The sequence below is a fragment of the Astatotilapia calliptera genome, chromosome 5 (genome assembly GCF_964374335.1).
Source record: "Astatotilapia calliptera chromosome 5, fAstCal68.1, whole genome shotgun sequence".
NCBI classification, from domain to species: domain Eukaryota; kingdom Metazoa; phylum Chordata; class Actinopteri; order Cichliformes; family Cichlidae; genus Astatotilapia; species Astatotilapia calliptera.
In genome coordinates this window covers 191,599-206,250 of record NC_137426.1, presented here as the reverse complement: position 1 = coordinate 206,250, position 14,652 = coordinate 191,599, and the positions used below count along the sequence as shown (strand labels likewise).

Sequence of the window (14,652 nt, the reverse complement as noted above, 5' to 3'; positions counted from 1 at the left end):
GTCAGGCACTCTTATTGGCTGAAGTAATTATTATATTTACATGCTTCCAGCTCCCGTTTTTCCTCGACGACAACTCGTACCTTTCCACTCCCCTTTTTCTCCCTCCTCGCTCACAGACACATAACGTGTATGGCAGTCCATTCTCCCTGCAACACGGACTACACTACCCATGATGCTACATTCTTTAGAGCTATGCTTGTAGCATTCTGCCTGTTAGCTTAGCACAACAACAACAACAACAACGAAAAGGCCTCTCTCACCCAGGAAACACACAGTCGCAGAGAGAGAGAGAGAGTGTCGCCCTGTAACCATGGCAACCGTAACGCTGCCGCCTGGAACAACAGAGCGTAGCTGTCAAACAAACCCAAACAGTCCTGACCCGCGACAAAATGAAACAGGAAAGTACCGCAGTGTAATCCATTCAACAAAGTAACTGTATTCTGAATACCACCTTTTTAAACGGTAACTGTAACGGAATACAGTTACTCATATTTTGTATTTTAAATACGTAACGGCGGTACATGTATTCTGTTACTCCCCAACACTGATGATCGGGAGCTGGTCGTGAGGTGTTAATCGCTTCTCGTTACCCCACGTATACTACACGATGCACGATGAAGGCCAAAATCGGGCCGATCACCAAATCGGTCGCACGACTCAAAAATCGGCTCAAAATGGGCCAAAAATTGCACAGTGTAAGCCCAGCATTAGAGCAGCAATGTTTGTTCGCTCAGAGAAAGAAAAAAAAGGCTGCAAAAGTACAGGGAGGAATGGGAAAAGGAAAACACCTGGCTGGAAAAGTGCACTATAAAGCGCATTGCACTGTGTGCTGGCGCACTTTTTCCATAGGCATGCTTCTAATGGTGGGCACATGAAGAACACGAGGGGCGTGAAAGCTCGGGGAACCCTTAACCAATTTCTTGTCCACCAGGCCACGGCAGAAGCAGATATGGTATGTAAACACTGGTTTGTTGTTTAAACCCTCTGGTTAAGGTTAATATGGGCATGTGCAGTGAATATCAGCGCTATGTGGCCAGAAGTGTAATAATATCATTTATTTTGTGTAATAAACAACTGCAAGGATAGATGATTACAACAAATAGATCACTAATACATAAAAGTAATACATAGATGAATAATGATGATGAGTTATGATGCGTAATCATGGGAACAAGCGGGTTTACAAACAGGAGCAGCTGATTAGCATCAGAAAAGCTGAAATAATACCTCAACTGAAGCCAATTGTACTAAATGCACTATATGTGCACTGTTACAAGAATATTTTTCGTTCTATTGCTTTCTATTAATTTATATAATTTTAAGTTAAGCAGGACAGAGTTCTTTTAAAGAAAGATTTACTTATATTCTCAAAAGTTAAGCATGACAGGCTTCTGTTTAAGAAAGAGACCTGTTTTACTGTGTTAATGTTGTCATTTTGAGCTAAAAATAAATGGCTAAATGATCATTTGTTTCCCATATGGTCATATCACAAAGAATATGCATCTGCTTAAATCAAGTTCAAGTCAAATGGTTAAAAAATAATTTCACACACAAAAAAAGAGCTACCACACTGGGAAGGGTGAAGGCAACTGGGTTGCCCGGCCCTGGCCACGAGGTGTCCCTTATTTATTTTTCAGGGAGTTGGCAACCCTAGCCTCATATGAGGCCAAAGAGTGCTTATGTATCTATGTATGTATGCTTGCCTTCTTTAACATGCTGTAGCTGGACACTGGCCCTGTGCGAGCGAGCGTCTGCTTGTACATGTGGGCACAGTTGTGTGGAGGAAGTGTGGGATCCATCACTGCTCATTAAAAATAAATAAAAATGGAGTTAAAAAAAAAAGAACTGCACAGCTGGTTATCACTGAAAGTCAATGACATCCCACAGTTTAATATATTTGATGTTACCTTCTATACGGATCATTTACATCCACGTATCTCTGCTGTGACTAACATTAGGTAAATACCATATACATTGTAGCAAGTGGAGAAATAGTAAACATGGTTCATTAGTGACTTTAGACATCATGTGACTAAAGAAACTGAAATCAGACGATGTGTTTGTCATCTGTTACTGTTTCCATCTTTGCCTCCAGTGTTTGTTTGTTTATCCTGTGCTCCCTTTTTCTTATTCTGCACTTTTTTTTGGTCAACTTTATTTATGATTTTCCAATGTGAGAAAAGTACAGAAAAATATAACTCGAATTGCGATTACAAACACTGCCATTGTGAAACCGGTTGTGCCACGCAGTGGCAAACAAGTTGGATGCAGGAAAATGTATAATCTATGGGCACAAACAAAAAATACTACCATGTGAACAAGGCAAAAAAAAACAAACAAGCACCAAAACCCCACCAAAAAACAAAACAAACAAAAATAGAATAAAATAAATACATAAATAAAAGGGGGCTGCATTGTGCGCAGTTCTTTCCGGCTTGCTACAGATAGTAGGTGGCTTTAAAGAAAGAAAGAGAAAAACCCCCAAACACAGATAAAAGCAGTAATACATCATACTTCAGTAAATGACAACTTCTCCACATATTCAACAAAGGATGACCAGCTTTTGTAGTATTTACTTTGAGACCCTCTCAAACTGTATCTCAAATGCTCTATCTGCAAGCACCTCATCACCTCTCTCACCCACTGAACAAACACTGGCGGACCTGAATCCTTCCAATTAAGAAGAATTAGCCTGCGTGCCAGGAGAGATGAGAAAGCCACTGCATTTATTTGATAAGAAGTTATCCCGTGTTGGTTTGGGAGTACACCAAAGACTGCTGTCATCGGATTGGGATAAATTGTTTTCCCACACACATATGAAAGAGCTTTAAAAACGAATTCCCAGAACCAGACTTAACCAGTTCAAATCAGAGCAGGTCCAGAACATATGGCTCATAGTGGCGGGTGATTGCTTGCACCTCGGACATCTATCATCAGAGGTATTGTATATTTTGGCTAGTTTAGCTTTGGTTAGGTACGCCCGGTGAAGAATTTTAAACTGTATTATACAATGCCGTATACAGATTGAGGATTCATGGATCCTGCTAACACTAAGGTCCAATAGGTCGTCTGGGATCTGGAGGTTTAAGTCCAGCTCCCAGGCGTTCCTGGCTGTGGACACAGAGTCTGCCTTTATATGCTGCAGTGTGCTATATATTTGAGAGATGTGGCCTCTAGCAATAAGTCGAAATTGCAGACAATCCTCAAATGGACAGTCATTAGGTAGACTTGGATATGAAGTGAAGTGTTTAATTGCAAAGCTACGGGCTTGTAAGTATCTAAAGAAGTGAGTCTTTGGGATTCCAAACTCTTTAGATAATGTTTCAAAGGATAAAAATGACCCTTTAACAAACAGATCAGAGAAGCAGATAATTCCTCTGCTGTACCAAACCTTGAACCCTGCATCGCTCAGAGCTGGTAAAAAAGATTTGATGCAACAGGGGAGCAGACACTGAAACCAGACATTGAGAGAGTTCTTAACCACAGGATCTTTAAAATTAACATTGTGACTGACTGGTAGACTTGAACACATTATTGCAACAGGGGATATAGTGAGATGACCGTCTAGCTCCATAGTGGACCAAGGCGGCCCTCTGCCCTCCCTAAAAGCCTGCATCTAGGTGGATATTGTCACAATATTGGCAGCCCAATAATAATACATAAAGTTTGGTAGGGCCAGGCCGCCTTCCGACTTAGAACACTGTAACAGGGATTTACGGACTCTTGGAAGGTTTTTGTTGTTATTCTGCACTTTTAACACCCCTCTGGTGCTCTTTCTGTTGTTTTGAATGTTCTTCTACTGTTTTATCCTCTTCGAGAGTCTGTATTCGTATTGTTCTTAATCGTTAATTTAAAAAAGGGTTATCCTAAAAAACCCTACAAATAAAGTTTGAAAAAAAAAACCGAGGGGAGGGAGGGGTCATGTGACCTGCCGCTGTCATATGACCTGCTGTTTTCCTTCACCGTGGTGTGTCCAATTTATTTGCAGAGCAGGAGCCCAGGTGAAGCAGGTGGACGCGTAGAGAAGAGGTGAGTGAAAGAGGAAGGTCTCCATTCAGAGGTCCGTTTGGATTCTGTCTGATTTAAGACGTTAAAGTTGATGCTGCGCGTGATAGTCCCCGTTTCCGGGTTTAAAATGTGTGTGTGTGTGTGTGTGTGTGTGTGAGAGAGAGTATCAGGGCGCGCACACACACTGCCTTCTGTTTCATGACAGTTAACGAGTACTCTGAGAAACTGATCGCTTTCTGATCGATAATCGAGCTGATTGTGAGTCGAAAACGTTTCGTGTTGAAACTGAAACCCGTTTCCGGTCGCTGAACAGTTATTCTGACACGAACTGCGTGTTTCTGCCAAACTCCGTTCAAAAAACTGCAAATGTAAATTTTCTTGGCGCATGCTCAGTCACGTCCGAAAGTAAAACGTCCAGATGAACAGAATCAACTTTTCAACCAAATCGTAACTTTTCGTTCATTCAGCGGGAAAGTAATCACGTGACTTCTGATCGATCCCCAATCAGAAAGTCTCGTGATCAGTCCGCGAACACAAACCTCACTTCCTGCTGAAATCACGTGTTTCGTGGCCGTCAGAGGAACCCACCAGTCTTCATTTAAATTTCTGCCTAATTTAACGTGTGCGTGTGAGATCCTGCTGTGCTGTGTTTTACAGGTTTACCTCAGAGAACGGGTGAACTTTGAACTTTGCGTTTTAAGTTCGCTTTCTTAAAATCAGGGTTGGATGTAATAAAACTGAGTGATGAAAAACCCTTTTAAAACTTTAACATCATCACTGAGGTTTAATTTCTAGTTTGTTTCCTTTCTGAAAGGCTGATGCTGAGGACAGCCTCCTGCTTTTTTTTTATTTAGTTTTACTTTCTTTTTGTTTTGTTTGGATTTTTTAGGGTTATTTATTTTATTTTCTGGCAGGGCTCCGACAGCTCTGTGAAATCACATTTGATCAGTTTTGTTTCTGGTGATCTGTCCGTGATAACCTGCTCAAAGTCAGTAAAACTGACAGTAGAGCTAATCAGTAACGTCCTGCAGGAGAGATGACATCATTTGTGCTGTGTGTCATGTGATCGTGTGACAAAAGTGAAAGGAACACGTGGACGTCAGCTGCTGGACGTTACCTCAGTATTATAAAGGTGAAATCTCAGGAGGAGCATTTTTATTGGATGTTTTTACTTCCTATCTGCTATCAGATGCAGCTGCTGCTGTTGTCATGTTACTTCCTGTCCGCATGGCTCGGCGTGGAAGCGGCCCCAGCGGCCGACGAGATCACGTACCTGCCAGGTCTGCAGAAACAGCCGAGCTTCAAGCAGTACTCTGGATACCTGAGTGTGGCTGACGGCAAACACCTGCACTACTGGTCAGTACCTGAGACACGCCTGAAGACACGCCTCACCTGACCGTCAGCTGACCACTTCTTCTGTTCTCAGGTTCGTTGAGTCGCAGAACAAACCGTCCTCGGACCCGCTGGTGCTGTGGCTGAATGGTGGCCCCGGCTGCAGCTCGCTGGACGGACTGCTGACCGAACATGGACCCTTCCTGGTAGGTGAACTCTGCCCACCTGACCCCTACAGGTATACTGTGACTCCACACCTGACCTCTGACCTTTTGTCATTTCAGATCCAGAGCGACGGTGCGACGCTGGAGTACAACCCGTATGCCTGGAACAAGGTATGCTGTCATGTGACTTTTGTTGAGGTCGCACGGCTGAGGTCAAAGCTGATTGGTCGACTATCTGTGTGCAGATTACCAACATGTTGTACCTGGAGTCCCCAGTAGGAGTCGGCTTCTCTTATTCGGACGATCAGAAATACGCCACCAATGACACAGAGGTCAGTGACCCTCAGTGACTCAGCTGCCGGTTGGCTGCCCGGAGGTCAGGTGTTCAGCTTTTTCTTTTTCTTTGCAGGTGTCGATGAACAACTACCTGGCCCTGAAGGAGTTCTTCCGCCTGTTTCCAGAGTACAGCAAGAATGAGCTCTTCCTGACCGGAGAGAGCTACGGAGGAATCTACATCCCCACGCTCGCTGAGAGAGTGATGGAGGACGCCAGCCTCAACCTGCAGGTAATGACGCACCTGACACACAGCAGGTAACAGTTCTGAAGTTAACTTCAGTAACTGCTTCCTCCAAACCATCAACGTGTCTTTTAGACCCCATTCCTACAAAACTGCTCAAAGAAGTCCTGCCATTAATTAATTCTTCGATCTTAAATATGATCAACCTATCTCTAATAATCAGCTATGTACCACAGGCCTTCAAGCTGGCTGTAGTTAAACCTTTACTCAAAAAGCATCTCTAGACCCAGCAGTCTTAGCTAATTATAGGCCGATCTCCAACCTTCCTTTATATCAAACATCCTTGAAAGAGTAGTTGTCAAACAGCTAACAGATCATCTGCAGAGGTTTATTTGAAGAGTTTCAGTCAGGTTTCAGAGCTCATCACAGCACAGAAACAGCTTTAGTGAAGGTTACAAATGATCTTCTTATGGCCTCTGACAGTGGACTCATCTCTGTGCTTGTCCTGCTAGACCTCAGTGCAGCGTTCGATACTGTCGACCATAATATCCTATTAGAGCGATTAGAACATGCTGTAGGTGTTACTGGTACTGCACTGCAGTGGTTTGTATCATACCTGATGCACCTGTGAAAATGGCTTTCCAAAGACTGCACAGCGTTACTGCTTCCACTGGGGGGGGGCGGGAAATGGGGGGGGGGGGGAAAAAAAAGTGCGTGTGTGCGCGTGCATGTGCGCGCGTGCGTGCGAGCTCTGAGGTTTGAAATGAGCTTCTGTGCAGTGTGGGTTAGAGACATGTCACTGGAGAGCAACTCGGAGTAGAGCTGCTACCTCCACATGAAAACGAGGCAGGCGAGGTGATGCGGACCCAGGACACGATGGAGAGATCACTCTCTCGGCTGGTCTTTGAACGCCTCAATGTTGCTCAGGTGGGTTGGAGGAGGTGGCCAAGGTGTGGGAGGTCTGGGCTTCTCTGCTCAGGCTGCTGCTCCAAACCTGGATAAAGCCTCCACCTTTCCATTCAGTGTTATTATTGTTATTAGTAGCAGTCTTCTTTACAGATCACAGAAAAACTCACTCAAAGCATTAAAAAGATCTGTTCTTACCTGAGTTTGTGGTGACACTGTTCACTTTGAACGTGCTTCCTGTGGTGACATCATTAGAAAACACTGCAGACAGGTGTACCTGTGACGTGCTGCTTTTAGACCATGTGATCAATGGGTGTCCCACCTGAGCTGCAGACAGGTGTACCTGTGGTAAAAACAGGCGTGTCATATTCAGGCTGTGGAAACATCAGCAGCCTCCTCATGCCTGCCTCACCCGACTCACCTGTGGTGCAGGGCATCGCCGTGGGGAATGGAATGTCGAGCTACGAGATGAACGACAACTCTCTGGTGTACTTCGCCTACTACCACGGCCTGCTTGGCAGCCACCTGTGGGCGGAGCTTCAGACCTACTGCTGCAGCAACGGGAAATGCAACTTCTATGACAACCCGAACCAGAACTGCATGGACAGCGTGAGTACGACCCGGTTCACCTGCGGTGCACCCGACGTCTACCTGTAGGGTCTCTGGTTTTATGTCTCAGGTGTTGCCCGTTTCCTCTGCAGGTGGGGGAGGTTCAGACCATCGTCTACAGTTCAGGTTTGAACATATACAACCTGTACGCTTCCTGCCCAGGTGGAGTCCCGCAGAGACTCAGGTGAGCTGTGGCCTTTTAACGTTCGGCCTGTGATCTTTTTTTTTTGTCCGTGAGCTCACCTGCAGCACGTATGGCGCTCAAACAGGTGTGTTCCTGTTTGTTGTCAGTGTCGAGCGAGGCCAGCTGGTGATCCGAGATCTGGGAAACTCGTTCATTCACCATCAGTGGAACCGGCTGTGGATGCAGGTGAGTTCAGGTCACCCGATGATCCAAACAGTATCTATAAAGCGCTCACCTGAACAGGTGGTTCTCTCACTTTAGAAAGTCAAAAGTCTGGCGGCGCTGCTCCCGTCTGTCCGCCTGGACCCCCCCTGCACCAACTCCACCCCTTCCAACCTGTACCTGAACAACCCGCTGGTCAGAAAAGCCCTCCACATCAGCCCCAAAGCTCTGGACTGGGTCATCTGCAGGTAACACAGGCACACACTTGACCTCTGTTTCACCTGTCCACCTCACCTGTGCTGACTCACTGACTCTCCGCTCTGCGCTCGCAGCTCTGAGGTGAACCGGAACTACGGTCGGCTCTACATGGATGTCAGGAAACAGTACCTGAAGCTGCTCGGCGCTCTAGTCAGTGAAGCTCTGCCCATTTTTTAAATTAATTTATTAATTTATTTTTAATTTAAATTTTCCCCCAGTGTAAATGTTTCCAGCCTTTAACAGGACTCACCTGTTTCACCTGTCTAATATGGACTGGAAGGTGTTGACGGTTGTGTTCTCTGTGCAGAAGTATCGCATCCTCGTGTATAATGGCGACGTGGACATGGCGTGCAACTTCATGGGCGACGAGTGGTTTGTGGAGTCTCTGCAGCAGCAGGTGGAGTTCAGATCTTATTGAGTTTTCCTCCGCAAAGTAACCTGATCTATAAGCTGACTCTCAGGTGTGCTTACCTGTGTCTCAGGTGCAAGTCCAGAGGCGTCCGTGGATCTACGAAGATGTGGACGGTCAGCAAGTCGGCGGCTTCGTCAAAGAGTTTGATAACATTGTCTTCCTCACCGTGAAGGTAAACGCCACCATCATCATCCTCACTGACTGTGTGATGTCATGTTTTGGGGCGGGGTTCTGTTTCAAGTCAGCTGTTTTCTTTCATCATCGGACCACTTAAGGTTTCTACAGTATCTTTATTTATGAAGAAGAAACAAACAAAAATGTCTCGTTTGGTGTAAATCTGCTTTAATATTTCAGTTTGTTTTTAAACGTCGTCAAATCAAATTGTCTTTGTAAATGAAGAAAATGGCACATGGTAAGTGTAGTCTGACACTTACTGCACTTCACAGAAAAGCCACCAGATGGCAGAAACGGCCAGCGTTTCCTCCGCCTCGGGGCGTTTCCTCCGCCTCGGGGCGTTTCCTCCGCCTCGGGGCGTTTCCGTGTGAACACCTCAAGCCTGATTTCTGGCGACTGTTCTGACCTGTGCCGCTGTCTTCCCGCAGGGTTCAGGTCACATGGTTCCAACAGACAAACCAGCTGCTGCCTTCACCATGTTCACCAGATTCATCAAGAAGCTGCCCTACTGACCTCTGACCCCTGACCTGTCAGGCTTCTAATCTGATTTATTTTTCTCACACTGTCAACAAATCATCACGTCTCTCCTCTGTGTTGCTTTGCAACCACGTTCCAGACCTCAGCCAATCATGTGACTCCTCTGGACCAGCTTGTCACCTGGTCATCTTCTTGGTTGCCATGGAAACGAGCACTGCCACCACTCTTTTCTTTTTATTGTAAATGAGAAAGTTGCTGCTTGTTTGATTTAAAGGGAAATAAAAACTGATTTTTAACGAGCTTCGTCTCTCATGTCGTCTCTAAATGGCGTCCAGCATCTCCCAGCGCACGCAGGACACCCTGACTGCTGTGACCAAAAATTTCCCACGTGTGGGACTAATAAAGGTTCATCTTATGTTTAACTGGACAGACTCCACCCCCTTCCACCACCATCTTGGGTCCTCTGCAGCGTGACATGAGCTGCACATCGAGCAGCCTGTTAAACATGCAGACGTTTTTCCAGTTTGAAGAAGAAAAACTGAGAATGCACAAAATCATAAAACATCTTTTGTCTCGTTTCCTCTGTCACCTCCAGCTCCACCTGTTTCCTTTTTATGTACAAACGGGGGCGTGGCCGAGTGCAGGTAGAGCCTGTCTTTAGTGAGAACAAACAATTTCTCAGTGATTTTTGTAATAATGCTGCAGTACTGTATTTGATCAGCGGCAGGAACTCTCTGAGAACACGACTGTGTGACACCTGGATCCAAAGGCACAGAGGAAACGTGGAGCTGTTTAAATGTGTAGAGTAGAATATATAAGAAAGTCTGCGCCCTGTTTGACCAGCAAGGGGCAGACTGAACTCAGAGGCTGTCCAACAGTCAGAACAGGTGAGCTGTTTCTAAAAGGCTGAACCATCAGGGTTCCTGCAGTGTCCTCACAGGCTCAGTGATTCTGCCTGTAAACCTGAGGTCGCTGGCTTATTTTGATATGCATGTATTTATCTTACACAAAACAAATGTTTGTCATAATTTTGGTTAAATGTAAAGTTCAGGTTTAAATAATTCAGGGTAATAATAATCAGAGGTGTGGACTCGAGTCACATGACTTGGACTCGAGTCAGACTCGAGTCATTAATTTTATGACTTTAGACTTGACTTGAAAAAATGTTCTAAGACTTGTGACTTGACTTGGACTTTTACACCAATGACTTGGGACTTGAATTGGACTTGAACCGGTTTACTTGAAAAGACTTGATATTTCACCCCAAATATAAAACTTAACATGCATATTATATAGAAATTGAAAATGTGACGTCATTCACGGGTAGAACCGCAAAGGATTCTGGGAACTCGTGGCAAGCGGTACTAGCGCACGCAGGCTTTCAATTAAAATCAGTCACACAGCGATAAAAAGAAACACAAAAATGTCAAGAAGCTGTTGTATTATTAACTGCAATAGCCGGTCGCATGACAGCCACGGGAAGCCGACGGGTAAAGAGATCGGTTGTTATCGGATTACGTCGTTGAAGAGAAATTGTTCGAGCCATGTTTCCGAAGTAACAAAGAGGCAACGGATGGCCTGGATTGCAGCCATTCAAAGATCAAATATAACGTCCCAGAACACTCCAGCTCACAGGTTAGTCTGCTCCAAGCATTTACACGAAGGTCAGTGTCTTTTAGTACTTAATACGTCATTTTCATAACATAATTGGTGATATAGGTTACAAGCAAGTCTGGCGCTGAACAGAAATGGTCGCGCTATGCTCCTTTGTTTATTGTGCATGAATAGTGAATTGTCCTGACACAATATTGCGTTTCGCTTCTGTTATTATGGTACATTGACAAAAACATATACTTTTATTCACAGGATAAAACAGGTTTTTTGTATCACTAATTGCCCAGTGCGATTACAGCATACAGTATTATTGTCACTGCTACATTTCTGTGATGGGTACTGTTAGGTATTTTAGTACCATGGTAGCATTTACTGGATATTGTTTTATAGTGACATTATACAGGAAAACTCTGTCATTCAATAAGGCCCCTTTGTTTTAGTTATTTTTCTCTTTGACCCAAGAATTGATGTGTGAGAATCACAGGCTGGTACAAGGTTGAAATACCACAGAGATCACTCCCTCAGCTACATTAGTTTCTTAATCTTTTAGACGCCTGTTGAAGGCCAAATGGTTTGTTTCAGATTTCACTAATGAAAGAACTCTTCGTTTTGTGCCTTGAAAATATGTCGCTGAGATAATCACAATTGTAGCTGAACTGATACACTACACAAAGGATGCTTCTTCACCCAAGGGCAGGAAGACGCTGCCTTATCTTGGTCTGTACTGGTTTAAACTGATAAATCTGCTGTCTCATGAATTTTACCCTCTATATAAACTGTTGTACTTGTGAATAAAGTTGAGTCACTTTGGGAAGACAATCTAAAGCAGTCTCTGTTTTCTTGTTCTCCCAAGCTGCTCCCGAGCTCGTACTAACACGCTGAATGGCATGCTTGAATATTACTTGAGAATATATTTGACTGTGTTACAGACTAAGGTACATTCTCTGCTGATAGACGTCCACGCCTCGAAGGAAGTCGATCCACGGATTAGGCCCTGGAAACCGTTTCCTTCAGGTACCAGAAATTATTTCCACTACTAATTAATTACCATTGAGCTCAAAGGTCCTATTAATAAACGGTTAACGAATGTGTATTTATGACGACGATTTGTGAGACTGGTAAACTTATGATACGTACGATGGTCTTTCGTTCTACACGGTGCATTTCAAGGTCCTGCACCCATCCGTCGGTAAACTGTACCTGGGCTTGTTGCAGTGACCGGAAGTTACTAAACTTCATGAGTGTATGCACTCACTCCAAGAACCGTATGATTATAAATATGCATATAAATATGCTACGATGAGATAGCTGACTTCATCTAACTAGCAAATGTTTTCCAGGCTACGTTGGTGATTCAGTTTTTTTTAATATGTATGATATTTTTGTCATGCGATTTTAAAGCCTGTCCTACAACCGCATCCAAGAATAACATGCAGCTTATCTCAGAACTGTCGGTGAAAATTATTCTTGGAGCTAAGTTTAATTGAGCTGCATTTTAAAGAGGTGCAATTTCACAATTTGTGTATATTTTCTAAGTTCACTATTTTGTCATGTGTTGAGAAAAACACAGATTAAAAAATTACATGGTCTAATATTTACATTTAGCATAACTGCAACATGCTTTTTTTCGGGGGTTTTTTAAAGACTCGAAAGGACTTGAAATTCAAAGTTTCAGACTTGTGACTTGACTCGGACTTTTACACCAGTGACTTGAGACTCGACTCTGACTTGCCTGACATTACTTGAGACTTGACTTGAGACTTGAGGATAAAGACTTGAGACTTACTTGAGACTTGCAAAACAATGACTTGGTCCCACCTCTGATAATAATAATCAATTTTATTTATGAGCGCCTTTCAAGTCACCCAAGGACACTTTACAATAAGAAGACAATGGCAAGATAAGAACAATAAAACAAAGCACAAGATAAAACAAACAGTGGATTCACAGTGAATATGCAGATTTGAACAGGTGAGTTTTGAGTTGGTTGGTGTTCAATGTGTCTGATGATTAGCGCTGAGCTTTTCCTTGTGTTGACATGATCCTGCTGTTTATAAGAATTTCCTTTTGCTCTCTCACCTGATGGACTTTACATCTTGTCTTTAGCAGTGTGACAAACCAAATCAGGCTCTTTGAAGATGTGGACTAAAGTTATTTGACATCATTCTGTCGCTGCGGCTGTTGGCGGTGTGGTGGCGGAGGCTAGTGTGTCTCAGACTGCAGATGAATCAAGGAGCTGAAGGAGGAACGAGTGCCCTGCAGGCATGCATGATTTTATATGAGCTCTTCTCCACAGGCATGAAATCTAACAGGACACCATGGTGAGCACCACGAGTGTGACGGTAATTTAGGGACTTTTTTTATGAAGCCATCAGACACACGGTCTTCCTGCATGTCCATGTTGTTATTAAATCTGTGTGGAAATCCCTCAGTTTATCACGCAGGCCTCTGTGATTGTCCTGATCCCCTCGCTTGTTTATTTAGTTTTTTAAAAGTAGGTGATTCACCACCACCATCATCATCATCATCATCATCATCAATGGAGAAACAATAATGGGTAAAGACAGTCCTATTGGTGCATCATTTATATCTCAGGGCTTAAAGACAGAACGATCCAGGACAGCGTTCATGTTGCAGATGCCTACAAGCTGTGGTTGTAGCACTTCAGCATCTAGCAGAGCAGCGAGTGTTACCGGCACCAGACCTAGGGGAATCTGGACCGGCAGCAAGCGGCACACGAGCACTGCGTAGCCAAATATGAGCAAACTGTGGATTAATAACGAGGACACCGAAGTTAGCGTCTTGCTCAGGCCGGAGCTCATTTATTTCTGAGCTGCGCGTGCACAGAGCCTATAGCTAGAGTTTCTCTGGTAGTTCCACAGCAGTGCGAGAGCACCATCTACTGGCATAATGAAATATAACCATGGTCTGGCACACATAACAATGTCAAAATAAGTCACAATAATAAACAAAAAATAAGGGGGTAATTGGTTTTCTTACAAAAATAAACATGTAGCTTTTTCAACCTGCTACACGAGCATAGAGACGGTAATGACTTTGTGTCAGGCAGTTTCAAATGCAGCATTTCAGCAAACACAAAAACTGTTTGAAAATGCAGCGCCTGGACCTTCAGCGAGGAGACTCGCTGTATTTCCAAAGTTCACTCAGAGGAACATGACAGGAGAGCAGGAACAGAGGTCAGGGTTAAAGCATTGCTCTTAGTGACTTTATAGATTGCATGTGATATCGTCAGATACTGATACTGTATGATGTGAAGTATTTGTGAAACTTCCTGCAGAACAGAATAAACAGACGTACGCTAACTTTGTGTTACTCAAAGCTTCAGTGCTCTCAGGCTCGCTCGTCTCCACTCATCCAGCACCGTGTCATCGGTTTGTTACGCCATACGACACATTCAACCACACTGCTGACCTACCACTGAAAATCTGCTGGAGCTCTCAATATAAATGATTATATCAAACTGATAGTTCCCCCACATTTAATCCGACACTGAACTTTGACCTCATTTTCTGTTCAGGTGTGGAGTCAAAGTAAAACAGAGGTTTATATACCCATGTCTATTTAATAGAATAGAATAGAATAGAATAGAATAGAATAGCCCTTTATTGTCATTGGGCATGTACAGTGAAAGTGTGGGTGCTCCACACCAGCTGTGCCACAATAAAATATAAATAGTAGACAGCAGGAATAAATACAAAAATCAGAGAAAGGCACACAACAGAGAACAGTTTGCAAAGAGCTAGTCCAAAAGGACTTTGTCTGAATACAGTCTTTGTGTGAGTGTCCTGAGTGATGAGGGTCACTCTGACCATGG

General features: G+C 43.9%; 1 protein-coding gene across 1 annotated transcript; it reads left to right on the top strand.

Annotated features, from left to right (window-relative positions):
* The first annotated feature begins 3,906 nt into the window (after positions 1–3,906).
* On the top strand, positions 3,907–9,502 carry ctsa (cathepsin A). Its single transcript, XM_026166631.2, has 14 exons — positions 3,907–4,029; positions 5,198–5,364; positions 5,435–5,546; positions 5,625–5,675; positions 5,750–5,836; positions 5,914–6,069; positions 7,360–7,536; positions 7,629–7,720; positions 7,828–7,906; positions 7,982–8,130; positions 8,215–8,290; positions 8,448–8,537; positions 8,623–8,724; positions 9,155–9,502. Exons 2-14 carry the CDS (start codon positions 5,198–5,200, stop codon positions 9,236–9,238), a joined length of 1,422 nt encoding a protein of 473 aa, XP_026022416.1. The 5' UTR covers positions 3,907–4,029; the 3' UTR covers positions 9,239–9,502.
* The last annotated feature ends 5,150 nt before the right edge of the window (positions 9,503–14,652 follow it).

Excerpts from the sequence above, each read along its gene's own strand:
- ctsa (XM_026166631.2), top strand. The coding sequence starts at position 5,198 with ATGCAGCTGCTGCTGTTGTCATGTTACTTCCTGTCCGCATGGCTCGGC. Across the intron at positions 7,721-7,827 it reads GGAGTCCCGCAGAGACTCAG|TGTCGAGCGAGGCCAGCTGG; the intron begins GTGAGCTGTGGC and ends GTTTGTTGTCAG. Across the intron at positions 8,131-8,214 it reads CTGGACTGGGTCATCTGCAG|CTCTGAGGTGAACCGGAACT; the intron begins GTAACACAGGCA and ends CTGCGCTCGCAG.